Below are 24,205 nucleotides of genomic sequence, written 5' to 3' on the forward strand. Positions count from 1 at the left end.
CGTCAGACGCACGGCCGACGTAGGGAGCCAGCGCGGCGAAGCCGCCGGGGCGGAAGTGGGCGGGGCGCGCGGCGCGACGTATTTCCGGCGGGGAGCTGGCGGCTGCCGCGGAGGGGAGTCGGTGGCGCGGCGGCCCGGGGGCAGCCGGGGGTGAGCGGCGGCGGGGGCCAGCCGGGCCCCGCGCGGGGGGCGAGCGGGGCGGCGGGCGCCGGGCCGGGCGCGGGGCGGGGCGGGGGTGACACGCAGGCAGGGTGGGGGCGGGGCGGGGGCTAGGCCGCGCCGCCCGCCCTTGAGGCCGCGGCCGGGGCCGTCTCCCCCCGCCGCCCTCCTGCCGCGGTCCCAGCGGCCGCCCGGAGCCGGGGTTGGGGGGGTCGCGCCGCTGAGGCGACGGCGGGGCGTCGCTGCGCGGGGGGGTCCGGCGGCCGGCGCCTCCCCTGCCCGCTGCCGCGGCCGGGCGGGAGGGCAGCTCGCCCGGGGGGGGGTTAGTCACCTCCCGGCGAAACGCCGCTCCCCCTGCTCGGCTGCGCTCGGCGTGCCGGCCGGCCGGGAGGGGAGCGGGACCGGCTCCTGAGCGGCGGCATCCCGCGGGGGCGGGGGGTGTGCAGCCGGCCCCCATCAGGCACTGACGCTTGTGACGCTGGTTTTGGTTCTGTCCCCGCAGGCGATTAATCTTCAGCGATGTCTTTCATTTTCGAATGGATCTACAACGGCTTCAGCAGCGTGCTGCAGTTCCTAGGTAATGCCGCCTTACGTTAGCTCTGAAACAGCTCCGCTCGGGCTGCAGGAGCTGCCCTTAGGTCAGTTTGGCTTGTGCCGGTTGCCACGATCGCTTAAAAGTTGGCGATTGGCGCGCATCTCTTTTGGGGCGTGCGATAGCTCCGACTAGTATAAAGTCTGGTGAGAAAGCTGCAAATCAATAAAGGTTTTTTTACGCTAGGAGGAAGAACTTTGAGAGTAATCTGGAGGTCTCCCGCTAAATCTTTGTCTTGCTGTTTAGAAGCGCAAGAGCAGCTGGGCTGATGCCGAGGGCCCGTTTAGCCCAGCGCCCTGCCCCGAGGAGACAGGCTGTCTAGCCAGGGAGGGAACCCCCTCCTCCTCCTCCTCCTCCTCCTCCTGGTATCCGAGCTCACCAGCTCTGCCAGAGCTCGCCTTTATTTCTCGCTGCTGCAGCTGGCTGGCTTGCTTCTTCTCAAATGCTTGCTTCCTATAACCCATCGTGGTGTGCCTGGGGGAGCTGCTGGCCGCCGACTAATGCTCCCAGCGCGATGTGGGTTGAAGGCTCTTTGCGGAGGTGCTGGCCAAAATATTGCCCAGTCTTGGGTGACCTGCGCAGCTGGGCTGGCTGCTTCACCGCAGCGCAAGCAGCCCTTTCCTGAGGTGCGGGCGATGGCGAAATGCCTCCTGCCAGAGTTGTGAGGTCCTTGCTGGAGGACGGGGTGCTCTCTGTCCGGAGCGCCTCACGAGGGGCAGGGAGGGATGAGAAGAAGTCCTGTTGCAAACCTAAGGGAACTTTCCTGCGGCAGATGCATACCTGGAAGTGGAAAAAAAATCAGTTTATCTAAAGAAAATTATGGTTGTTTCATGCTTTGCACTTCAACAACTTGCTGCTATCTTTTATGAGTTTATTCAATTCTCAGATTTAAATACCCCTTTGGGGTGACAGATTGATCCATAACCCATCGCACATAAGTAATACTTTGTTGCACACTCTTCTGCTAGGATGTATCTGAGAAAAGAATACGTTACTCATAGAAATATGAGCTTTGAAAATGTCCGCTGTTGTAGACATTACCTTGCTTTGCTTTGGTAGAAGCCAGTTCAAGCTCTACTGTTTTTTCCCTGCTATTCCATGTCCGTGCTGGAAGTACTGTAAATGCACAGGTGGCAGTATAGCTCTGGGAGAGGGGTTCGTATACAAACAGCAGCAAGCATCGCAGTGTTTCTGCTCGTGTGCCGAGATAGGCCTGCTGGAGGTTTTCTTGCTTGTTTGTTTTCCTTCCAGGTTTGTACAAGAAGTCTGGAAAACTTGTGTTCCTGGGCTTGGATAATGCAGGCAAAACCACTCTGCTGCACATGCTCAAAGACGACAGGCTGGGTCAGCACGTCCCCACGCTACATCCCAGTAAGTCTGCCAGCGACTGAGCCCCGCCTGCCTCGTGGTGTGGGTTTTTCCTCTTTAATTTTGGGGACACGGTGTCACAAGATGCCTCAGCGATAGCTCTGCGCTGGGGTGACAGGCTTCAAGAGTCTTAAAACTGCATCTGAGGTTACAGCTGCGCATTGGTTGCCCGAGCTGAAGGGGATTTGCATTTTCCTCTCAAATATAAAATGGAGAGCCCGAGAACTGGTGTGGTTCAATTAATAAGATGTGCCTGTCTTGGGGAGGGCATGGGTTTCTATTGAAAAGTGCAATAAAGTATAATAATGCAGGTTAATAAGCTTGTGCTTAAGTGGGGAGGTAGGAGAAATTATTTTCTCCTGCTCGCGATTTTGTGAAATGACTCCGTTTCACTGGCTGAATTCTACAGGAAGTTCAGGGAATTCCTGAATTGTACAGGATATCGTATATGAGGAGCGTGTGTGAGGTTAACACGCGTCCCCAAGAAATTCTGTCTGTGACAGCTTCTTTATTTTCCTGCAACACACAGAGCCTGTGTTTTTACTTTTCAGCATCAGAGGAGCTGACAATTGCTGGAATGACCTTTACGACTTTTGATCTGGGTGGACATGAACAAGGTAAAAGTGAAGTTGCCGAGTGGGAGGCACCAGATGAGGTTAACTTTCCGATTTCTGTGATGTTCTCCAGCCACCTTAAGAAAAATCTGCCGAAAAGTGATACTGGAAAGGGATAGGATAGCAATTAGGAATACCTAATTATTTGTCGCCTGAAGTTGTTTATGGAGCAATATGTGGGAATAACCTCCTGGCTCTAGGATACCAGTTGTTTCAGTGGTTCAATACTTCTGCTTAATTCTGGCAGTTCGGAAAAAAATGCTGCCAGTTCATGCTCTGCTGCCTGAAATACTTTTAGCCGTGGCAGACTTGAATGTCATAGGCTTATTCTTTTGAATAATTGCTGAATTTTTATTTTTAGACTTTCTAGAAGTTCTAAGCAAAGTTTTTCTGCCTTTTTTTTTAATACACAAAAATATTGGAAGAAAGACACCCTGGCTAAAAAGGCAGCCTTGGTGTTACTTACGAAAGCAGAGAGAGCGTAACTGGCTCTCCGAACTGCCTGTCCCTTCACCAGAAGGTCTTACACTGCCTTGAGGAAATCATAACGCAGAGGGTGGCTCCTGCTTTTGGGTGTAGTTTTCCCGTTGCTTCAGGTAGCGTTTTCACAGGGCGGTGTTTGTCACTTCTGTGTTCCAGCTCGCCGGGTCTGGAAGAACTACCTGCCGGCCATCAATGGGATCGTCTTCCTGGTGGACTGCGCAGATCACTCGCGTCTTATGGAATCCAAAGTTGAGCTTAATGTAAATACACTTTTTTTTTTTCCTTCCCCAAGACCTCTGAATAGCTAAATTATAAATAATATTCTTCTTTTTTGGGCTGGAACTTGTGCACAGCGCATTTTGAGAGTCTCGTGCTTTGGATTTGCACTTCCCATGCGCCTTTTACGCCAGTGATGCGGTGTCCAAAGCGTGTGCTTAGAGGAATTTGCACGTTACTTTATGCAGGGACCGGATCAGTATGGATTTATAAGTATACTCTCCCAGAGCTGGAGAAGCCTGGATGCCCTTACTGTGGGTCGACCGTAGGCTCTTGAGCAACCTTTGAAGAAGTTTTGGAATGGCCCATGGGTTTAGATAGGAGCTTCCTCTGAGAAACCTTTCCAGAGAGACTCTTCTTCTGCAGGAGTACTGTAGCACCAAAAAATAGCCCTTGTTGGTCACAGAGCTTAAACAAAAATATTTTCTTCAAACGATGAATGTTTTTTCTGCCTCTGCTTAACTCTTCTTCCATCTTGCATGCAGGCGCTAATGACAGATGAAACAATATCCAACGTGCCAATCCTTATCTTGGGTAACAAAATCGACAGACCGGAGGCCATCAGTGAGGAGAAACTGCGGGAGATCTTTGGGCTCTACGGACAGACCACGGGAAAGGTAGGGAGGCATCCAAATCTTGGATCGTCCGCAAGCAAGGGAGTTGCTTGTTTCAAGTTACGCATTTCACTGCAGAACAAGGCTCCGCCTGTAAACTAATTGAGGTGTGAATTTGTCCACAATATTGACCGAGATGAGTCTTTAATAATAATAATAATAATAATAATAATAATAATAATAATAATAATAATTATGATTACGCCCTCGGGCAGGTTTTGAAACTGCCAGAATTGTGCAAAACATGGTATCTCTACAACCATTCAGGAATTAGGTGTCGAGCTGGTATTTTAACACATTGTCTGGCTCTTCTGGTTTCGTTACTCTGCATTTCCATCCAGTTACCCATCTAATCATTTTTTCAGTGTTTAAAAACAGTACAGTTAGAGAGGATTGAGTGGAAATGCTGGGTGACAGTAGTAAAACACTGCAAGACTACTCGTGGTGCTAGCTTATCCACACGGTGACGATTGCTTCTTGTATCGCACTGCCAAGTATCGCCGGTACATCAGACTGTGCCTCGAAAATGGTTTGCTTCAGTGTTTCTAACGCCCGTTCTCCCACACTGCTGGCTCCGAAAGTCCCATGGGCAGCTCCCTCTCGCAAAGGGGCCGGTGTGCAGCAGAGAGGGGAAATCCCCTGGGCCGAGAGGGGTTTCCCTGGACGAGGGGTTTCCCTAGACGAGGGGTTTCCCTAGACGGTGGTGACTGGGTTGCCGCTTCCCGGAGGGCGGCAGGGGTGCGGTTCTGACTTCTCTTTGGATTTCCCTAGGGAAACGTGCCACTGAAAGACCTGAACGCGCGTCCCATGGAGGTGTTCATGTGCAGCGTGCTGAAGAGGCAAGGCTATGGCGAAGGCTTCCGTTGGCTATCGCAGTACATTGACTGATACTTGGACAGACATAAAGAGTTTTACTCCTCTGGACTGATCCTGTTCACAGCTTCCTGTGGACTTCTCTATTAGGACACGGAAGGCTTTCCAACCGCATACTGGCATTGACCAAGAGACTCCTGGTTTTTGGCTGCCCTATCGCACAGTGGTGACACAACTCTTTTCCACGTGACGGGGAGACAGCACTGTTCTGCACGCGGGTGCAAGTTGTCCCTTTCAGTTCGGTTACAGCGGGGCTGGTGTGATCTGGGAAGTAAAACGCTGCACGCTGCACTGTAACAGCTGAAAAAGAGAGCACGTCTCACCACTGTGGTTAATTGACTTAAAAAAAAAAAAGGAAAAGAAAAAGCAATTATATTTTTTAAAGAAAGTGTTAATGTAAACAGCGTCCCTTCTAACTTTTTAGTTTAACATTCATCTTGTTTAGTCCAGAGTCTGGTTAGGGTTTTTTAAAAATATATTTAACGATATTTAGATATTTCACAAATTACTGAACCAAGGTATCACGATATTAGAAGTCCTCAATAAACATAGCATTTGGGCTTAACTGAGCTGTAGGGTGGCTGTGCTGTGTCACGCTGTCCGACGACGAAGAGGGTGCCATTGGGACTGACGTGTGCAATCTGAGCTTCTTTAGTTTACGGGGATTTGTTTTAGTTGGAGAGGGGCACCCGCAAGCACACCTGGTTTAGGTGGTTGGATGCGGTGGCCGGCGCTCGCTCCTGGCGGGACGGGCTGCCCGAGCGCGCCGCCTGGTTCCTCCGCAGCCGGGCCGAGCTCCACGCCGAGCCCTCGGTGGAGGACGTCGAATCCTCTCGCTGCGCCGTCACAGTGAGAACCACGAAGCTGTTTTGGTTGTCGTAGCATGGAAGTGTTTGACATTTGCATATCATGAGGTTATTAATGTAGACTAAACCAGTTTCTTTTATACTCGACGGATTTTTTGTCTGAAGTTTCATTACTGTCTAGCGCTCATTTTCAGTTAAATAAAGACATGTCTTTCTCCTCCGAAGGGGTAGCGATCCTTAGTTTAACCTGGCGTTGGCTGCGCTGCCCTTTGGCAGTCGAGCACAGGTGCCTGGCATAACTGTCCGTGGGGGAAGAAACAAAATGCAAGCGGAAAGAAGCAGCTCACTGTTGGCGAGTCTTCTTCCTCAGGCAGCCTGCTCCCTCGCTGGTAGCAACAAGCGCTTGATACTGATTTATACGCTTGGCCCAGGCAACAAACCGCCTTTAACCTCTCCCCAGTGAAGCAGTGAGTATTCACGTCCATGCTTTGGCAGGCGATGCAGCTTTAGGACGAGTCTGCACCTAGGCGGAGGGGAGCCCGTGCAAAAACGGAGCGTGCCGCAAAATGGCCACGCGTCTTGTGGTGCGGACCGGGAGAGGTGTTTCCTTGGAGAAGGGTGAAGGAGGGCAGGGCTGCTGATAAGGGAGACTGAGGCAGGATGGAAAACTTGCTTGCCTCCGGGCTAGTAAGGAGGCAAAGCTCGTAGCTCACGGGAGTGAGCAGAGGCTTCTTTCTTGGTGTAACGACCCCGCGCCGAGGCCTGCAGCGCCTGCGCAGCGAGGAGGGGGCTGTGGGGGTAGCTTAAACGCTGGCTCCCGCTTACTCCCAACATTCCTGGGAGTTTAGGCTCCCTAAAAGGGATTCTGCAAGTCCTGGTACCTCTGTTCCGAGGGAAGACGTAGCTTTGCCTCTCCTTTACGCTGTGGACAAGCAGGTCTGCAGAACAGACGCTTCTCCGTCCCGAAACTCGAGTGCCAGACATTGAGCCTACAGAGGAGGGGGCCTGCTTTTGCAAACTACGCCTCCTGCTCCTCGGGAAAGGAGGGAGCAGACGTGTCAGTGAAGCAAGGCGAGCTGGACCCGTCAGCGGGCCGAGCTGGGGGCAGCGGAAAGGATGCCAACGCCCGGCCTGCAGCCGGTAGTCGCTCAGGGCTGGATAAACGGGCTGTGGGCCGGGGGCGGGCGGCCGCTGCTGTGGCAGGGGGCGGAGGCGAGGCTCAGGGCCGAGAGGGGACCGGCCCCCGCCCGCTTGCCCTTCCCCGCCCTTCCCCGCCCCGGGCGCTGCCGCCCGCGCGGCCGCCGGTGAGCGGACACCGGGGCGGGGCGGCACCGCCACGTCCGAGCCCCGCCCCGCCGCCGCCGCTGCCAATGGGGAGGGCGCGCGGCCCCGCCGCAGCCAATGGGCGAGGGGGGCGGGGGAGAGGCGGGACCGGCGGCCGGCGGGGAGCGGCGCGGGGGGCGCGCAGCGGCGCGGGTGAGGGGCTGCGTTGCGTGGCGTCGCGTCGCGTCATATCGCGTCGTATCGCACCGCACCGCACCGCATCGCCCCGCCCCCGGCGCTGCCCGCGGGCTGCCCCGCACGCAGCCCGCCCCGCCGCCGCCGCCATGGCGGAGGAGCAGGCCTGCTGCGTGGTCAGCGTCTCCGGCCCGCCCAGCGCCCCCGAGCCGGCCGCCGGCCCCTGCAGCTGCAGCGGCGTGGTCCTGAGCCGCGGCCCCGGGCTGGTGCTGTGCCAGGGCGCCGTCTTCGCCCCCTTCCTGCGGGACGGCCCCGCTGCCTGGGCGCGGCCCCGCGCCCTGCCGCCCGACGCCCTCCGGCCCTGCCTGCGCGTCCTCGTCCTGCAGCCCCCGGCGGGGACCCGCGCCCCGGCCCCCGGCTTCGACGCCCCGGCCCCCGGCCTCGACGCCCCGGCCCTCGGCCTCGACGCCCCGGCCCCCGGCCTCGACGCCCCGGCCGCACGGCGGAGCGCGGCCGGCGGCTTGCGGCAGCACGAGGCCCGGCTCCTGGCGCTGGTGCCCTGCGGCGCCTTCCGGCGGGCGCTGGCGCGGGCCTTCGGCCGGGCGGAGCAGTGGCGCTTCGGCGGGGAGGAGGCGGGCGGCGACCCGCGGGCCCTGCACTGGTTCGCCTGGCTGCGGGTGCCCGGGCTCGACTGCCCCGGGGGCGGCTGGGCGGCCCGGGCGGGCGCCGGCTGCCTGCGCAAGGGCGAGGGGCTGCTGGCCTGCGGCTCGCCCTTCGGCGCCCTCTGCCCCGACCTCTTCCTCAACACGCTGAGCAGCGGGGTGGTGAGCAACCTGGCCGGGGAGGAGAACGCCCTCATCCTGACCGACGCGCGCTGCCTGCCCGGCACCGAGGGCGGCGGCGCCTTCCTGCGCTCGCCCGCCGGGCCCCGCTTGGTGGCCGTCATCGCCGCCGCCTTCTGCTGGAAGGGCGCCGAGTGGGTCGGGCTCACCCTGCTCTGCTCCCTCGCCGCCATCCTGCGCAGCAGCGCCGCCGTGCTGGGCGAAGCCGGCGTCGCGGTGCCGCCGGTGCCGGGGCGGGCGGGCGCGCTGCGGGCGGGAGGCGGGCAGGAGGCCCTGGCCCGGGCGGCGCTGGTGGAGTGCGGGGCGGCCTGGGGCTCGGGGGTGCTGCTGGGCCCCCGGCTGCTCCTCACCTGCCGGCACGTGCTGGAGGCGGGCGGCCCGCTCCGCGCGACGCCGGTGCCCGGCCCCGGCCGGTGAGTGCCCCGGCGCGTGTCCCCCGCCCCGGCGCGGGTCCCCGCCCCGGCGTGGGTCCCCCGCCCCGGGCACCCCCGCCGTGACGTCGCGTGTGCCGTGTCCCTAGGGCTGCCGCCGCCCTCGGGGGGCGCGTGGTGTTCGCCACCGAGGAGTCGTCCCCCTTCGACGTGGCGGTGGTCGAGCTGGAGGAGAGCGTGCCGGGCTTCGTCCCCCCGTGCCTGGCGGACACCTTCCTCCCAGGTAAGCGGCTGGGGGGACGGGGGGGGACGGGCGGTGCCACCCCCGCCTGGCGCCCACCTCCTGCCTCCCCCCCACCCCAGGAGAGGAGGTGAGCGTGGTGGGCTTTGGGGCGCTGGGGCGGGCGTGCGGCCCCTCGGTGACGGCGGGGGTCCTCTCGGCCGTGGTGGCGGTGGCCGGGCGCCCCGTCATGCTGCAGACCACCTGTGCCGTCCACGGGGGCTCCAGCGGTGGCCCCCTCGTCTCCTCCCGCAGCGGACGCCTCCTGGGTAAGCTGGGGGGCCCCACGGGTGGGGGGGGGTTCCCATGGGTGTCCCCCGGCCAGCCCCGGTGACATGGGTGATGCTCCTCTCCCCACCAGGGATCGTGGCCAGCAACACCCGGGACACCGGCGCAGGGGCCACCTATCCCCACCTCAACTTCTGTGTCCCCATCACCGTCCTGCAGCCCCCTGTCATGCGCTACCGCCGCACCGGCGACCCCAGTGCCTTCACCGTGCTCAACCAAGCAGACAAGGGGGTGCGGGCGGCATGGCGGCTCCAGCGGCAGCCAGGACCCCCCAGCAAGCTCTGACCTCCCGTCCTGGGGAGCTTGTGTCGGGGACGGTGCTGCCACGTCCCCTTTTTGGCCCTGGTGGTGTCAGGGCCGAGCACCGGGACCCCGCAGGGCCGGTGGAGGGTGGGTGTCCTGGGGTGTGGGGGGGGAACATGGTGCAGTGCCTTTGCCAGCTGCTGGCACCCCCAAATCGGGGGGGGGTGTTTTGTTTTACTTTGTTTTCTCCCTGGAGCCTTAAATGCTGTGAGTTGAGGCCGTGGTGTCCTGTGGTGCTGAGTGGCTGGCGTGGCGAGTGGGTGGCGGGGGGGTGGCAGAGGGGTGGTGGGTGCACCTCTTCCCTGCATGCGTGGGACGTGGGTGGTGGGCGCTAGCCCCTCCCTGGGCAGGAGGCTCTGTGCCCACCCCCCCCCCCTCGCCCTGGGATATAGGGGTGTCTGAAAGCTGGTTTGGGGATGAGCCCGCACATGGGAGGCACCTGCAGAATGATTTGGGGGGGGGGGGTGTCAGAGGAGGTTTGAGGATGGGGTCCTTGTCAAGGGCTGGGGTGGGTCATGGGGCAGCAGGGGTGCTCTGGGTCACGATGGGGGGGGTTGGAGGGTGCAGGGAACAATGGGCCTGGGGCAAGGCGGGGGCAGGGTTGATGCCAAAGTCTCTGGTCAGGCTGGGGAGGGGTGGCAGATGAGGTCTGGGTGGGGTCCTGGGGAGGGTCAGGCTGGTGGGAGGTTGTGCCTGGTCCTGGCTGGGGTGTGGGTTGGACTGGGGGGAGGTGGGGTGTCCTGTAAGGGATGGGCTGGACTGGGCTCCTGGCTGGGGGGAGTGTGGGGTTGGGGTCCTGCTTGGAAATGGGGAGGGGGGTGTCAGGTCTGTGTCCTGCTGTGCTCAGGGTCCTGGGGGGGGGTGCAGGGGGAATTAGTTTGGGTTCCTGGAGAGGGTCAGGGGCTGATGGGGCGGGGCATACTGGGAGCTGGCACCTATGGTGGGGAGGAGGGTGCAGGGGGGGGAGAATGTGTCAGCTCCAGCCCCATGTAAGTTGAGTGTGGGGGCCCAAACCCAGAGGCACTGGTGGGGGGACACCCCCCTACCCGCACCCCCCCCAGTCCCCCCTCCCAGTCCCCCATGAGGCAGCAGCAGGGCACCGCCAGCACCCCTGTCCTCTGCTGAGGGAACGCCCCCATGGGGGGTGCCCCCCCAGCACCCTGTGCAGGGCCAGCGGGTGCAGGTGGGGCATGGGGGTGTTGGGGAGGGGAGGAATAGGCGGGCGAGCATTTGACACAGCACGGGGTATTTATTTCACAGCCGCTACACAACGCCAGGGCCCGGGGCGGCCACGCAAGCACAGCACGGGGGGGGGATGCAGGGAGGCAGGGCAGCTTATCTCTGGGGATTTTATGGTTTGGTGTTTGGGGTTTCTTTTTTTTGTTTGTTTTGGATTTTTTTTCTCCTTTTTTTCCCACTTTTATTAGCGCCGTTTGCCCGGTTGAAGACCACGCAGCAGCACACTAAGCCTACAAGGCTCTACCCAAAACAAAAGCTCGAATTCGCACAAGCATGGCCGCCCGCCCCACTTGCCCCCTCCCCAGGCGAGCACCCCGACGCCCTGTCCCGTGCAGGGCTGGGGGGTATGCACCCATCCCATGCCATGCTGGCAGCAGGGGGGTCACGGGGACCCCCGGCTGGGGGGCTGCCGCCCGGCCGTGCCACTCGCTGGGCTCTCCTGTTCCTCTACCAGATGTAGCCGCCGTCGTCGCCCTCGCCCGCTTCGCCCTCCTCTTCCTCGCCTTCCTCGCCCGCCTCCTCCGGCTCCTTCTCCTCCTCATCCTCCCAGCCCACGCTGCTCCCGAAGTCGCCCGAAAAGCCCGCTGCCTCCTCTGCGGGGGTGAGGGGCAGAGGCTCACAGCCGGGTCCCGGAGCTTCGACCCCCATCCCCGGGGCAGGGGGCTCCCCCCTGTGCTCACCACAGTCAGGGCTGCCGTGGCTGCGGGTGCCCGTCAGCTCGATGCCATGCTGGTCCACGCACCAGCACTCCCCGCCGTCTGGCTCACACTGTGCCCGCCGGTAGTACCCGTCCTCGTCACAGCTGGGGATGAAGGTGCCTGTGGGGAAGCAATGATCCCCCCCAGCCCCCCCCCCGAACACGTGCAGTGCGAGACACCCCCATGGAGCTCCCCATCCTCATCCCGTGCAGGGCTCTGCCAGGGGACAGAGGCCCCGGGACCCCAACTCACCCGGCTTTTTTTTGGCTGCTTCTTGGATCTGAATCTTCTCCAGCTCCCTGAGACAGGGTGGCTCTGCAGCAGACGCTGCTCTTAGGGGGGACGTGCAGCCCCCACCATGGCACGCACCCCCCAAGTGCTGCAGCATGCCTTCCCCCATGGTGTGCATCCCCCAGCCCTATGATGTGCATCCCCCCCCAGACCCTGCAGCATGCATCCGCCATGGTGTGCATCCCCCAACCCATGGTGTGCTTCCCCATGACCCCACAGTGTGCACACCCGCTACCCCCCGCAGTGTGCAGCCCCCCCCCCCCGACCCCACAGCATGTGTTCCCCATGACCCCACAGTGTGCATCCCCCCCAATCCCATGGCACGCATCCCCCTGCAACGGTGTGCATCCCATCCCAACCCCGTGATGTGCATCCCATGGCCTGCATCCCCCCCCATGGTTTGCATCCCCCGCCCCCCCCCCGACCCCATGGTGTACATCCTCCCATGGCAATCATCCTCCCTCTACCCCAACCCCACAGCGTGGATTCCCCGTGACCCCCATGGTGTGCATGACCCCAACCCCATGGCATGCATCCCTCCAACCCCCGGTGTACAACGCCCGTCCCCACAGCACCGCCCCCCCCAGGCATGCACCCCCCTCGCCCCAGCGTGACGCACTTTCCCTCCAGAAGCAGAAGCACCACTCGGGGGCAGAGACGCGGCCGTCCTTGGAGGTGTCGCAGGAGTTGAAGAAGGCGCGGATGCACACCTCGTACTTGTCCAGGTTGATGGCAGCCAGCTCGGCCGCCTCCAGGAAGAGATCCCCGCTCGTGTCCAGCCGGGCGAACATCCACCCCACCGCCTCCTTGCAGCTGGCCGCCACGCTCCTCTCCAGTGCTGCGGGGCAGGATGCGGCCCATGGCTGCCCAGCCCCCCGGGGGCAGCGGCCTGTGCTCCCTCCCCACACGGTGGGGACACGTACCAGTGGTGGGGCTGGCGGGGAGGCCACCAGAGCCGTTCTGCTTGGCATTCTCCCGCAGGAGCTGGAACCAGTCGCGCAGGCGGTCGCCCAGGTCAGCCAGGTCCTGCCCGGTGCATGGCTCTGGGGGGGTCCGGAGGAGCGGCGTCAGGCCCGGCAGGGTCAGGGACAGCCCCCTGGTGCCCCCCGTCCCGCTCACCTCGCTTGCCATCGCTGGCGGGGCCGTGTGGGGTGGGGCAGGGGCACTGCCCCTCGCACCGCACCGTCAGCTGCTTGCTGGCCAGGCACGCCTGCTGCTCCAGCTTGCACTGCGGGGTGGCAGCGGGACATCGGCGGGGGGAGGACACTGCACAGTGTCCCCCCCCTCCCAGCGAGGTGCCACCATCCTTACCGCCGAGCTGTAGGTGTGGCCGTCGGAGCCGCAGACGGCAGCGAGCGGGGCAGCATGGCAGGGCTTGCAGCCCCCATGCCCCTTGGCGCCCGGCAGCTTGATCCTGTGCGGGGCGAGAGAGGCGGGGGGATGGTGCTGAGCTCCCAGCTCGGCATCCCCCTGCCACTGGCTCTGCCCTGGCCCCGCCGCTCTCCTACCTGTGCTCCAGCTTCTTGCGGCTGATGCACATGGCGCGCTGGTAGCCCTGTGCCACGCACACCTTGTGCCGGCTGCACTTCACCTTCTGGCAGGGGTCCTTGGTGGTGTCCAGGGCTGGAGGGGGGAAGAGAGGGGCCGGGGCAGGCCGGGGGGCAGGCAGGGACCCCCCGGGGGAGCCCCGGCAGCGCTGGCTGCCAGCTGGCCCAGCACAAAGCACCATTCAGGCTGCAGCTGGGTGGCTGCCTCGGCACCAGCTGCCGCTTCCCGGCACGCACCGGCCCTGCTGCCGCTCCCAGCCGGAAGGGAAAAGCCCAGGAGGTGCAGGCAGAAAGTGTCCCCCCTCCATGCCGACTGTCACCGAGCACCCTGTGCCCCTTCCCAAGCCCGTCGCAGTGGTACCTTCATCCCCGGGCTGGTTGTCCTCCCAGCTCTTGATGTAGTCGTCCTGCAAAGGGGGGAGAGCCTGGATCAGCGCAGGCGGCGGGAGAGGTGACACCAGGCCAGGCGTGCCACCATCCCGCTTGGGGTCACCGGCCTGGCGAGGCTCCCCCTGCACATACGTGCATCACACACACACATACACACACCCCCCCCCGGGACCCGCCACGCTGGGAGGGGGGCAAGCAGGGGTGGAGAGCAGCCTCCCCCCCAAAGTAGGCTGCCACTAGGGCAAGGCAGCACCAGCAGCCCCTCGACGCTCACCTCCACCTCCTGGCAGCGCGGTGGTGAGATGAGCCCGGCCGACACCGAAAGAGAGAGAAAGAGAAAGCGAGAGCGCTCGCCGTCAGCCCCAGGGCAGCCCAAAGCCCCCTGCTCCCGGCCCCAGCCCATGGTGACAGGCACCCTGTGTCAACTGGGCACCCTGACTTTGAGCTGCCCAATGCTCCCATCATCAGCCCCAGATGCCACTGGCACCCACCACCAAGACGCTACCCAGCCTCTGGCTCTCGACCTGTAATCCTGAAGAGCCTTTATGCAAGATAAAACCTTTCCCCATCACCCCTTGGCCAACTGGGAAAGGCGGGGAGCAGGGAGGGACGGGGTGGGGGGGTGGAAATAGGGGTGGGGGATGGCAGGAAGCCCCGAGGAGCCCAGTGAGACCCCACCAGGATCCTCATGGGGTGATGGTCCTTGTGCTGCCACCCCAGTTTTTCAATAGTGAGCCTGGAGGGAGCAGGCTAAGATGGATGTCACTGCCTGGGGAGGCAGAGCTGCTCCCCTGGGGCCCCAAAAGCATCCTGGGGGTGGGGGGAGCGATGGGGACTCAAACCCTCCCAGCAGACGGCATCGCTCACCCCGTGGGATGCTCTGGGGTGGGTTTCGTGATAATAAGCATCGCTACCACCCTGGGGAGGGCGGGCAGGGTTTTGGATGGCAGCTTGAAGCAGAGGCGCAGGAGGCAGCTCTGGAGGGGATGTCTCGCTCCGGCACGGCGACGTTTGCACCGCAATCGATAGCCTGCGTTCCCGTGCTGTGATTACTAACACTGCGGCGCCCGGCAGCTCCCTGCGGCGCGGCTTTTGGCACGGCCACCGGCCTCCTCCCTGCCGCACGGTGGGTTGCGCTCCCCCCACTGGCACTGCTGGGCCGAAAAACCCTCAAATCCTCAGCATTTGCTTATTAATCTGCGCTAACCGCCAGCAGGGCTGCAGCCCCCCTGGGCCAGCAGCCCTGGTGGCGGTGGCACAGCCGGGCAGGCCCCCCACGTGCTGATATCACCCGGGGATGGGGGTCTCTCAGCCCCGAACCCCCCCGGGGATGCCCAGCATGGCAGGGGCACGTCCACACATGCTCCCCCCTTGAGCATCCACAGCCGGCCGAGGTCCCAGGTGCCCAGCGCTGGCCTTGGCCAGCCAGGCACGTTGCTGGCGGGGGTCTCCAGGGAGGCCTTTACCCATCCCTTGCACCCTCGCCCGTGCTCTGTCTCCCTAACTGGTTTATTTGGGAGTTGGCGCTGCCCCCCCGCCCTGCCCATGGCAGGGCACACCTTCCGGCGGCACATCCTTGCTGCCAAGGTGAACCCGAGTGCGCGTTTGAACAAAGACCAGAGGGGCCGGCTCGGGGTGAGGGGGCGGCTTGGTGTGTGCCCCCTCCCCGCTCGGCTGCCGCAGGTCCCCCAGACAGCCCCAGATGGGGATGCAGCACCCTGCCCCCGCCCTGGAGGACACGACCTGGGGGTAACGTGGGTGCAGGGGTGTAAAATGAGACCAGGAAAAAATCCTCGACTGCCCCATAAAATTAAGGATTTGAACTAAATGCCACTGAGGCCGTTACTAAGGGCTGTGTAAAAGCAAGGGGTTATTGGATCCCGAGCTGAATGTGCCAGGTCACCTCCCATCGCTCCAGCAGCCTCCGCATCCTCATCCTCGCCCTCCCTGCCTTGTGTCCCCCCCGTCCTCAGGGACCACCACCCTGCCGAGCCAGGGCCGGCCCCGGCTGCGGCACCCTGCAGGGCTCAGGGGAGCGGGAGTCCGGGAAGACGCCCGTGCCCCCCGAGCTGCGCTGAGCTGTCACCGAGGGGCTGAGGCCGCCACGCAGCCCTCCCCGCTGCCTGCAAAGGGCAGGCAGGGCCTGCCTGTGCCTCTGCCTGGGCCCTGATGCGGCGCACGGGGAGAGGGTGCAGAGACAGCACCCCCAGGTCCCTGGTGAGGTTGGCTTTGGCGTCAAGCCCTGGCCATGCTGGCCTTGGCATCAGTCACGCCAGCTTTGGCGATGGGCACGGCAGCATCGGGCATGGTGGCATCGGGCAGGGCGGCGATGGGCACACTGGCCTTGGCGCTGGCGCTGCCGAAGCCGGGAGCGTCCCCCGGGTACCGGGGCCGGCAGCCGCCCACGGCCGCGGCGGGTGGCAGCGGGATGTGGGCAGCACCGAGCATCCCCGGCAGCCTGCGATGGAGCGGGGGGCCCGTGCCGGTGCCGGGGGAGGGTCGTGCTGCGGCAGCCGCAGCGGCGGGGCGGGGAGGGCGGGGAGGGGGCTCCCGGTGCCCGGCGGCGCGTCCCGCCCCCCACCCCCCGCCCCGCTGCCGGCGCGGACTCACGTCTCGGAAGCGGTTCCAGTGCTTGATCCTGCCGCCGTACTGGGAGATGGAGGAGAGCCATTGCTCGTCCTCCATGAAATTGCCGGGGCTCTCCCCCACCGTGCCGGGGCCGGGGCCGGGGCCGGGGCCGGGGCCGGGGCCGGTGGCGGGGCCGGCGGCGGGCCCGGGGCCGGCGGCGGCGGCGGGCAGGAGCAGGGCCAGCAGGGCCAGCAGGGCGCGGCGCCCGCCGCAGCCCCGCATGCTGCCGCAGCGCCGGGGGGAGCGGGCGGCGCGGCGGGAGCGGCGCGGTGCGGAGCGGAGCGGAGCGGTGCGGTGCGCACGGGGAGGCGCCGGCGGCGAGTGCGGCCGCGGGGCGGCACCGGGCGGCACCGGCGGGAGGGCCGGGGCGGGGCCTCCGCCGCGCCCGCCGCACCTGCGCGGCGGCAACCGGGGCGGGGGAGCCGCCGGCACGGCCCGGCCGCAGCCCCGGTCCCTGCTCTGTTCCTGTCCCCGTCCCGCATCCCGCATCCCGCATCCCGCACCCCTGGTCCATACCTTGTCCCCCTCCCGCATCCCCTGTCCCTGCCACACCCCCATCCTGCACCCCTCACCCCGCATCCCTGGTCTCTACCATGTCCCCGTCCCTGCCACATCCCCATCCCGCCTCCCCCGTCCTACATTCCCAGTCCCTACTATGTCCCCATCCCACACCCCCTGACCCTGCCCTGTCCCCATCCTGTATCCCCCATTCCACATCCCCTGTCCCCATCCTGTCCCCCGATCCTGCATCCCCTGTCCTTGCTGTGCTCCATCTATGATCCCCGTCCCTGTGGTGCCCCCACCCCTGCCGTGCCCCTACCCTGCATCCCTCCCCCTCCATCTTCACCAAACCCCTATCCCGTATCCCTATCCCTCATCTTCGAACCCCTGTCCCCATCCTTTATCCTCTGTCCCTGCCATGTCCCCACCCTGCATCCCCCATGCTCCAACCCCTGTCTCTGCGATGCCCCCGTCCCTCGGCCACCCCAGCACAGCATTTTGGGGCTCCGGGGAAGATGTCCACCCCTGCCCCAAGGGAGGCCGAGGAGCAGAGCGGGTTTTGGACCATTGCTTTTGGGTTTTCCCCTCCTCTCAGCTGGGGGAAGGCAGGCAGGCAGGCAGGGTGGGCACAAAGCCGCTTGCAGGGACATCTCCGGAAGGACGGTGACAACTCACCCCAGCTGCAGCTGCGAAGGAGCAGCGGGGGCGCGAGGCTCCATGCCCCTGCTGCTCCTTCGCAGCTGCAGCCGGGGAGCTCCCAGCAACACACATGGCTTTTATTCTCCCTGCGAGGATGCTTGGCATGGAGAGAAAACACTTCCTTACAGGAAAAGCAGCAGCTACGGCCCACAGCAGGTGCACACGTTGTCCCTGAAGCAGCAATGCTGACCCTAAGCGGGACTGCTGCAATTGGAAATACAGCTTCCAGGTGCCGCGTTTAAGAAAACGGTGTTATTTTCAACTTTACGGTTAATGATGAGCCGCACTCCTGACCTGGGCTCCAGCAAGGCTTGCTGCTGAGCAAAACAATGGCATAAAACAACTTTCTTCTTCCTCTGCGCAATAAGGACACGGGGATCTGCAAGCGGGGAAGCCAGCCTCCAACACAGCCTAGGTGGTGGAAAGAAGCAGAGCTGCAGATTTCAACTTTAACAAGTTTTAGGCAAGTTCTAAAGTATCAGGTTGTATCTTGCAAACCCGTAGCACTGCCTGGTCTAACGGGATTTCAATTCATCGGTGCAGGACCATGCATAAAACACAGTTTTATCATGCTCAGTATGAAACTGTTCTAATTATATTTATGAATAATGATAGAAAAGGGAAAACCCTTGGTAAATCTATCGTGGTACATTGTCTTCTGGCCACGATCCCCCAAAAAGCAGTAGGTGTGTTTTATTTACATGAGTAGCTCCCTTGTGTAAGGGTCAGGGGATACAACACCCAACTCTGGCCCTCTCATTTGTATAATAAGCACTTTCGTTTCAAAAGCGCTACTGGCAAAAGCAGAGCTGCCACTCGACCAGACTCACGTGCGTGCTTAACGTTATACAAGGGGATCAAGCGAGGTGTAAATTTAAGTACACGCACAACGGTTTGCTGGATCACAGCCTAACCTACGACTCCACGCATGAGAGGAACAGACCAGAACCCTTAATTCTGCCGGGGACAGAAGTGTGAAACGAATTTAGCCGTGCCAGGCTAGAGCAGCGGGATAAGCCACTTACTTACCACCAAAATTCAACCAACTTCCAAACGGTCACAGAAATAATTGTCCTTAAGACATGTCTACATTAGTGGGAAGTGGAGGAATATCCTCAGATCGGCCGGCCCTTCTTTGTAGAAAAGCTGTGTTTGCCGCCATGCTAAGATGCTGTTTGCAAGGTCAAAGCTACTCCTGTGTTAAGGAGGTGGGAAGACTGTAAGTCCACCTCAATGAAGAAGAAATCAGAATCGCCAGTATTAGGTGACAATGGAGGAAAGCAGGTGTGACAGAAATGCCACCAATGCCCTATTAAGGAAAACTAGAGTGCAAACAGCACCCCATGTCCTGTAGCGCTCAGCTGCTTGGTGAGAGTTGTTAAAAACCCAGCAGTCAGAAGCTTTCCGAGGTGCATCTCCCCTTCCTGCAGCAGGCAGCACGGCTGGCGGCTGTGCGAGCAGCTCCCAGGTCTGTTCTTTGGGCAGCTGAGGAGATTTGCCAAGTACCTCTTCAGGCTGGCGGAAAGATGACAGCAACCGGTGTTAAGTGCTCTCCGCATCTCCCTGCATCGGGCTGCTAGCGAGCGCGCCGGAGTTCTGCTCACCGAGCGAATGGTTTTGAAGGTGGCCCTTCCTCCTCCACTTGGAGAACACAAAGGCATTCAGATGCAAGGAAAAGCAGAGACAAAAAGCCCAATGGTTGTAATTGGGTACAAGCGCAGACTCCAGAGTAAAGGGCAACCAGCAAAACCACAGATGACTTGATTTCCTGGCAGGCAGGCTTGCAAGCAGAGATTGGCAATTTGGTCTTGGAAATAAAACCAACAAGGTATTTGGGGAAAAAAGAAAAGCCACCCCAAATCCTGACCACCTCCCGCTGCTGTTTGTGAATGCAGTCAGACCACAGCCACACAGCCAGCTCACTTAGGGAGGGAGGAAACGGGATGAAAACCTCCTAAAAACTATCACTCATACAAGCGGGTGCTGCTGGAGCAGCCCTGTCCCTAGCTAACACGCTCTCTGCCTCGATGACAGCGCAATTCCACATTCATGCAGCAACTAGGAATGGGCAGCAGCAGCTGCTGCCCCGCCAGTTTGTTGCAAAACAACTAAACATCAGCATCTTCCATTTTTCAAAGCATTCATCCTCAGGCAAGTTGAAAGCCTGTGTCGCTATTCTTACTGAACAGGGAGATTTACAAGAAAAAACAGTCGTCTTCAGATCTCTGAAGGATTCACAATGGTATCAAAGAGTTTTTCTCGTCTTTTAATGGAGAAACCACCTACAAGGCATATGTTTTTTGACACGCTCCGAAATGGTCACCGGAAAGAGCTCTTACCATAAATGCTTTCTTATTAACATAGTTGTGTGCTGGAAGTTTAATTACAGAAACTATCAATGCAACAGGAGATAAACACTTTGCTTTTGAAGGGAATTAATTTATTTGGAGATCTACATCACACAGGCACGCTGCTGGAGATCCAAGCAATGCCTGACCTCAATATCATTAAATCATGCTCCGGGGAGCTCTCTTGGATTTTAAATACTTTTTTTAAGAACAAACTTCCTTCTTCTGAAACAAAGCCATGCTTAAACATTGGTGATTCCCCAAAAGTCACCTGCCCCAGTTTTTCTAGTTGTTTTCTTGGAAAACAAACAGGCGATGGACATCAAACAGGCAACTTTGTGACATTTTGGTTACCGATAGGGAAAGGAGGTGGAAGGACTCTGGTTCCCCTGAAGGGAGGGCAGGCAATACGTGTAGGAAAAGCTGTGGGAAATGCCATGGTTCCCAGCTGCAATGTGCTTTTGAGGAGTCACAGGACATCCCTGCCTGGCGTTCCTGGGTTCCTGTTCAAAATTCATGTCCTGTAAAAACACATTCCACCAATGAGTGGACCCGCTGCGGCAGCTGCGTTGCGACTTCAGGAGAAGGTCAGCTGCCCAGATGTCGCATAGTAGCCAGAGGCGTCTGAGGAGAACCTCTGGGAAAGACACACCGAGTCCAGCTGCACCTCTCCGAAGTAGAAGTTCTCGAAGAGCTGGAAGAGAGGAGAAAAACATTTGAGGGGCACCTAGAGGAATGCAGCGTGCAGCTGGTCCATGGATCTCTCACAAGAGCCGGCCCTGCAAAAAGCCTCTACTCATAGACTTGTTTTTCCTTTAATGAAACTATTCTTTAAATTATTTTTCCCCCTAGAGACTGCACTTAGCCTTTAAAGCAAACAGTATGAAATGAACACCTCTTTATCTACAGCAGCAGTTGCTCAAACCTTCCCTACTTTGCTTTCTGTGTCTCATTTAGGGAGCCTGGGGAGGCTATTCACCGCCCCAAAGGCCACCACTTCGGGGTGGCTCTTGAGGTCACAGGCTCCGCAGGAGCAAGGATTGAGGCCAGGACGTTTTTACCAATCCAGGCCACAGGACGTACGATTTACAGTTATGGCTCAGTCCTAATTCAAACTAGCAGGCTAGAGGCGCAAGGCTCTTCATCCCAGCACTGACCCCGCTTTGTTGGACAAATCCTTCTTTGTTCGGCAAAGATTTGAGTGCAAATTAATGAAAGCAAGCCAACTCTGGGACCCGGAGGGCGTGCCTCTGCTGATTAATCCAATGTATGAAGTAGACCAAAAAAAATGGCATCACAATTTCTTATGGGGAAGTTGAGCAATATTGCTGGAAAGGCATCGTGTCCAAGTGCAAAGTGCTCCTCCCGTTCCATTAAGACGCAGGAAATTGCTCTACCTGGAAACATCAGTCGTGCCTTAGGAAAAGCTCTTCAGTGGAGACGCTAATTTCAAAACTCCGCTTAATGGGAGCACTATGAGTCACTGAGGGCCTGAGCAGTGACATCTCCCCACGTGGAGATCTCTGAAATGTCCATTCCATCTGTCTGCTATTGAATTTTCTATCTGTCCCTGCAGGCACTGGCTCAAGACAGTTGCACACCCTTTCCTGCCATTACAGAAGCCATGAATGCAAGGGCCAGCGAAGGCTGACGCATTAATTACAACACCTCCTCCTAGAGCCAGTAGTGCATCAATTCCTCCATACAGTGAATGATCGAAACCCCAAATACCTAGTCAGCATCTGAAAGGCTGCACTTCTCCTCCTCCAAAAAGGCATTTGGCTCTGCCTGGCACTGATTTGGGCAGGACTGCTCTTTTGTTGGTTCTCCCAAGAGTATTCTACTTTGCGAATACCCCTTTTTGCAAGGGAACCAGCTAGGTTGCTTTCAGGACAATTCCTGGTTTCGCTGTCACTCCTCCACAAAGCAAAAGTGACTTAGAGAAAGTGATTCCTTGCCCATCTTCAGGGCAGAGCAAGTAGGGCTTCAGCCAGGGAGCACCACCAAGGTATGTGGGTTGCAGACCAGACGCCAGGCACCGTGATGAATCCAGCCCCTGCTCCAGACTGCCAGCTCACCCAGACAACTCTCCACTCAGGATTTGGCTGAGGCCAGCAATTCCCCATTGACACACGACAGTCAGAACGGCACCTCTGAAGAGAAGGGGTATTTATGCGTGCCGAGCCAGCTCTCAGCGATTGCTAAGCCCCTGCTTTGGTTTGAAATGGCTGCAGCTGCAGTCAGACATGCTGCAGAGTTCTTGCTGCCAGCAGCCCACCTGCCAGGGACCACCTCCTCCTCCCTGGACCTGCCTGCGTGGCAGCACAGGCAGTTAACCCTGAAGCTGCTTCTGCAAAAAGCACCTGGGTTAGCACAAATGCCGCGAAGAACTGGGTTTCTTTGCACCAGACCATTTAGTCACAGCATGCCTGCCTAGGAGAGGCAGTGGGCAGCCTCCGGCTCACCTGCACCTCCCTGCAGCTCATCCTGCCTTTGGGGTGACTCTTGTCCCTTAAGACCCTGGCACAAGGACTTACTTTGCACAGGGCCCGAAGTAATTTGCTGCTAATCACTCAGACTCATATTAAGCCGCAACTTGCTGCCAGTTCTTCTGAGCACGTACTCGGCAGGAGCCAGGCACCCCGCCACAGGGGTCACGCAGGTCCCTGTCCCAGCAAGAGGCCCCACTGCAGCAGCCTGGCTTCAAGGGACACTGTGTGTGCAGCTCCATGCGGCCACTGCCCTAAAGCAGGGCACCCTGTTGAAAAGAAGTTGTGCTAAGGGAGTGTCTCAAACAGGGAGAGGAGGAAAAGAGAGAAGAGAAATTACTACAGCCATACAAACTCCATTTTATACAATTAAAGATTTATACAATTAAAGATTAATTATGTTCCCAAAAGCCTGCGTAGTTCATGTTAGAGGACTTAGGATAAAATGTCTCATTAATAAGAGATGGTAGTAAAAAGGGGTTGGTCTCCTTTCTCTTTTTGTTTTGGCTGATCTGAGAGGGAAGGATGATTTCCAGCTCTCCAGGGCTCGCTGCAGTGCTTGCTGCCAGCGTGCCCACTCACCCCAAACCTTAACACCCGACTCTGTCAAAATGGTCGTTCATATCGACACTCCTTTCCTTCACAGAGCACTCTCCACCCAGGAAAAATGGAACTAATTTCTCTCCATTCCTAATGGAGAGAGTGGTAGGTGCACTGGTAAGCAAGGAGATACTACAATTTGAAAAGGATTTTTTTAAAAGAGAAGGGGGATGAGATGCATTTATTCCTGTAGAATGAAGTCTTTGCAAACATGAAGAAAACAAACGAAACGCTGGGATGTGCTGGTCCCATCAGCAGCCCTGGAAGTCAAACCTTTACACAAAACAGTGAAAGGAAGAGTCTTTCAAATACTTGTTTATATTATCTCTGCACACCATGACCTGTTTTTCTTACAAAACACACGTACTTCAAAGCAAAAATTAGTTAATGAGACAAACCCTCCCTCGAACCCTCTTGACTCGCACAGCCTCAGGCACATTGGACCAGAAAGACAATCAGAAAGTCCCAGAAGACACTGCCCAGGTCAAGGGCCCTCCATTTGTACACTGCTAAAAGTGAAGTAAAACCCTTGTACCAAAGCACTTTGTACTCCCTTGGCTTTTTTAAGACCTACCACCTCTCGTGTGTCCGAGCGTGTGTGTGTTTCCCAGGGAGAACGCTGCTAGAACTATTGATTTTTGGTAATGTAGCTGTACTTTCTGAGAGTAAACATGCTACAAGATTTAGAGGACAACCAGAGACATTTTTTTCTGCTCTTGTTTCAAGCTGGCTTCTCACTGATGCTTCTTTGCTCCCTGAGGCTTCCCACGACAGAAGCTACAGGACGCCAGGCGTGGGGATCACAGGCGAGCCACCGTATGGCTGAGATCTGCCTCGGGCAGTGGGAGAGAGGCTCCTCAAACATCTTCCTCTGAGACCCCCGAAACACTGGGAGCTGGCTTCCCGTCACGAAAGCATCCTGCGCTTGGGTCCCTGGGGGCTCAGGAAGAGATTTCAGAAGGCCAAGCCTCTACTTTTGACTTTCACTTCTATTTATCTTGGGGAGAAGCCAAGCAGAGCCGAGAAAGATATTTATATCTCCCCCCTCTCCCCAGCCACCACGGAAACGCTCTGGTTTCGGAGGAGGCCTGTAGCACAGCTGATGAAATGCCTCCTATAAAAGCATTTTAGCATTTTTTTATTCTGGGCCAGGAAAGATGATACCTGGAGGTTATTACGCTTCACGCACAAATGCTGATAACCCTAAGACTTGCCTAGTTCCCCTCCTGTCCTTTCCCATGGGTGCCAAGGGCCCATCCTTCCCCAAAAAGGCTGCAGGGAGCATGAGGAGGTGTGGATCAGGAGCAGCTAGAAGGGAGGCGGGGGGGGAGGAAAAACGCAATCACCCGCACGGTTACCGAAAGCCGTGTCATTTGATTGGAGTGGGACGTGAGGCTCAGCAAAAGCACAGTAATTCTATAAATCCAAACACGCTGAAGGATTTATAT

The 24,205-nt window shown here is 59.3% G+C and overlaps 4 protein-coding genes across 6 annotated transcripts in view; 2 read left to right on the forward strand and 2 right to left on the reverse strand.

Moving 5' to 3' along the window:
* Positions 1-42: 42 nt before the first annotated feature.
* On the forward strand, positions 43-5,548 carry SAR1A (secretion associated Ras related GTPase 1A). Its single transcript, XM_075505393.1, has 7 exons — positions 43-150; positions 662-736; positions 2,003-2,122; positions 2,671-2,736; positions 3,373-3,476; positions 3,978-4,109; positions 4,878-5,548. The coding sequence occupies exons 2-7, from the start codon at positions 679-681 to the stop codon at positions 4,992-4,994; spliced, it is 597 nt and encodes a 198-aa protein (XP_075361508.1). The 5' UTR covers positions 43-150; positions 662-678; the 3' UTR covers positions 4,995-5,548.
* A 1,792-nt stretch (positions 5,549-7,340) lies between these two features.
* TYSND1 (trypsin like peroxisomal matrix peptidase 1) lies at positions 7,341-9,558 on the forward strand. The gene is made up of 4 exons (XM_075505394.1): positions 7,341-8,498; positions 8,606-8,739; positions 8,820-9,005; positions 9,098-9,558. The coding sequence occupies exons 1-4, from the start codon at positions 7,393-7,395 to the stop codon at positions 9,307-9,309; spliced, it is 1,638 nt and encodes a 545-aa protein (XP_075361509.1). The 5' UTR covers positions 7,341-7,392; the 3' UTR covers positions 9,310-9,558.
* Positions 9,559-10,641: 1,083 nt separating this feature from the next.
* On the reverse strand, positions 10,642-16,486 carry SPOCK2 (SPARC (osteonectin), cwcv and kazal like domains proteoglycan 2). 2 transcript variants are annotated; one of them, XM_075505395.1, is made up of 10 exons: positions 16,103-16,486; positions 13,464-13,509; positions 13,064-13,178; positions 12,867-12,969; positions 12,675-12,783; positions 12,479-12,598; positions 12,175-12,393; positions 11,517-11,579; positions 11,247-11,384; positions 10,642-11,159 (listed from the first exon to the last, which is right to left on the reverse strand). In XM_075505395.1, exons 1-10 carry the CDS (start codon positions 16,340-16,342, stop codon positions 11,014-11,016), a joined length of 1,299 nt encoding a protein of 432 aa, XP_075361510.1. In that variant the 5' UTR covers positions 16,343-16,486; the 3' UTR covers positions 10,642-11,013. The 2 variants fall into 2 exon arrangements, with proteins under 2 accessions (XP_075361510.1, XP_075361511.1); XM_075505396.1 differs by lacking the exon at positions 16,103-16,486 and adding an exon at positions 13,767-13,910.
* Positions 16,487-19,684: 3,198 nt separating this feature from the next.
* The window catches only part of ASCC1 (activating signal cointegrator 1 complex subunit 1), a 38,796-nt gene continuing 34,275 nt past the window's right edge, over positions 19,685-24,205 (reverse strand). The window contains exons 10-11 of one of the 2 annotated variants that reach the window (XM_075505397.1): positions 20,321-20,362; positions 19,685-20,189 (exon numbers count right to left, since the gene is read on the reverse strand). In XM_075505397.1, the coding sequence (XP_075361512.1) occupies positions 20,019-20,189; positions 20,321-20,362 (213 nt within the window). In that variant the 3' untranslated portion in view covers positions 19,685-20,018. Of the gene's footprint in view, positions 20,190-20,320; positions 20,363-20,382; positions 22,427-24,205 lie in introns of those variants that run through there. The other variant, XM_075505399.1, reaches the window with a different exon arrangement.

The sequence above is a fragment of the Mycteria americana genome, chromosome 6 (genome assembly GCF_035582795.1).
Source record: "Mycteria americana isolate JAX WOST 10 ecotype Jacksonville Zoo and Gardens chromosome 6, USCA_MyAme_1.0, whole genome shotgun sequence".
NCBI classification, from domain to species: Eukaryota; Metazoa; Chordata; class Aves; order Ciconiiformes; family Ciconiidae; genus Mycteria; species Mycteria americana.

Excerpts from the sequence above, each read along its gene's own strand:
- TYSND1 (XM_075505394.1), top strand. The coding sequence starts at position 7,393 with ATGGCGGAGGAGCAGGCCTGCTGCGTGGTCAGCGTCTCCGGCCCGCCC. Across the intron at positions 8,499-8,605 it reads CCGGTGCCCGGCCCCGGCCG|GGCTGCCGCCGCCCTCGGGG; the intron begins GTGAGTGCCCCG and ends CCGTGTCCCTAG. Across the intron at positions 8,740-8,819 it reads GGCGGACACCTTCCTCCCAG|GAGAGGAGGTGAGCGTGGTG; the intron begins GTAAGCGGCTGG and ends CCCCCACCCCAG.
- SPOCK2 (XM_075505395.1), bottom strand. The coding sequence starts at position 16,342 with ATGCGGGGCTGCGGCGGGCGCCGCGCCCTGCTGGCCCTGCTGGCCCTG. Across the intron at positions 12,970-13,063 it reads CGCAAGAAGCTGGAGCACAG|GATCAAGCTGCCGGGCGCCA; the intron begins GTAGGAGAGCGG and ends CGCCCCGCACAG. Across the intron at positions 11,385-11,516 it reads AGCAGCCAAAAAAAAGCCGG|GCACCTTCATCCCCAGCTGT; the intron begins GTGAGTTGGGGT and ends GCTTCCCCACAG.
- SAR1A (XM_075505393.1), top strand. The coding sequence starts at position 679 with ATGTCTTTCATTTTCGAATGGATCTACAACGGCTTCAGCAGCGTGCTG. Across the intron at positions 2,123-2,670 it reads CGTCCCCACGCTACATCCCA|CATCAGAGGAGCTGACAATT; the intron begins GTAAGTCTGCCA and ends TTTACTTTTCAG. Across the intron at positions 2,737-3,372 it reads TCTGGGTGGACATGAACAAG|CTCGCCGGGTCTGGAAGAAC; the intron begins GTAAAAGTGAAG and ends TCTGTGTTCCAG.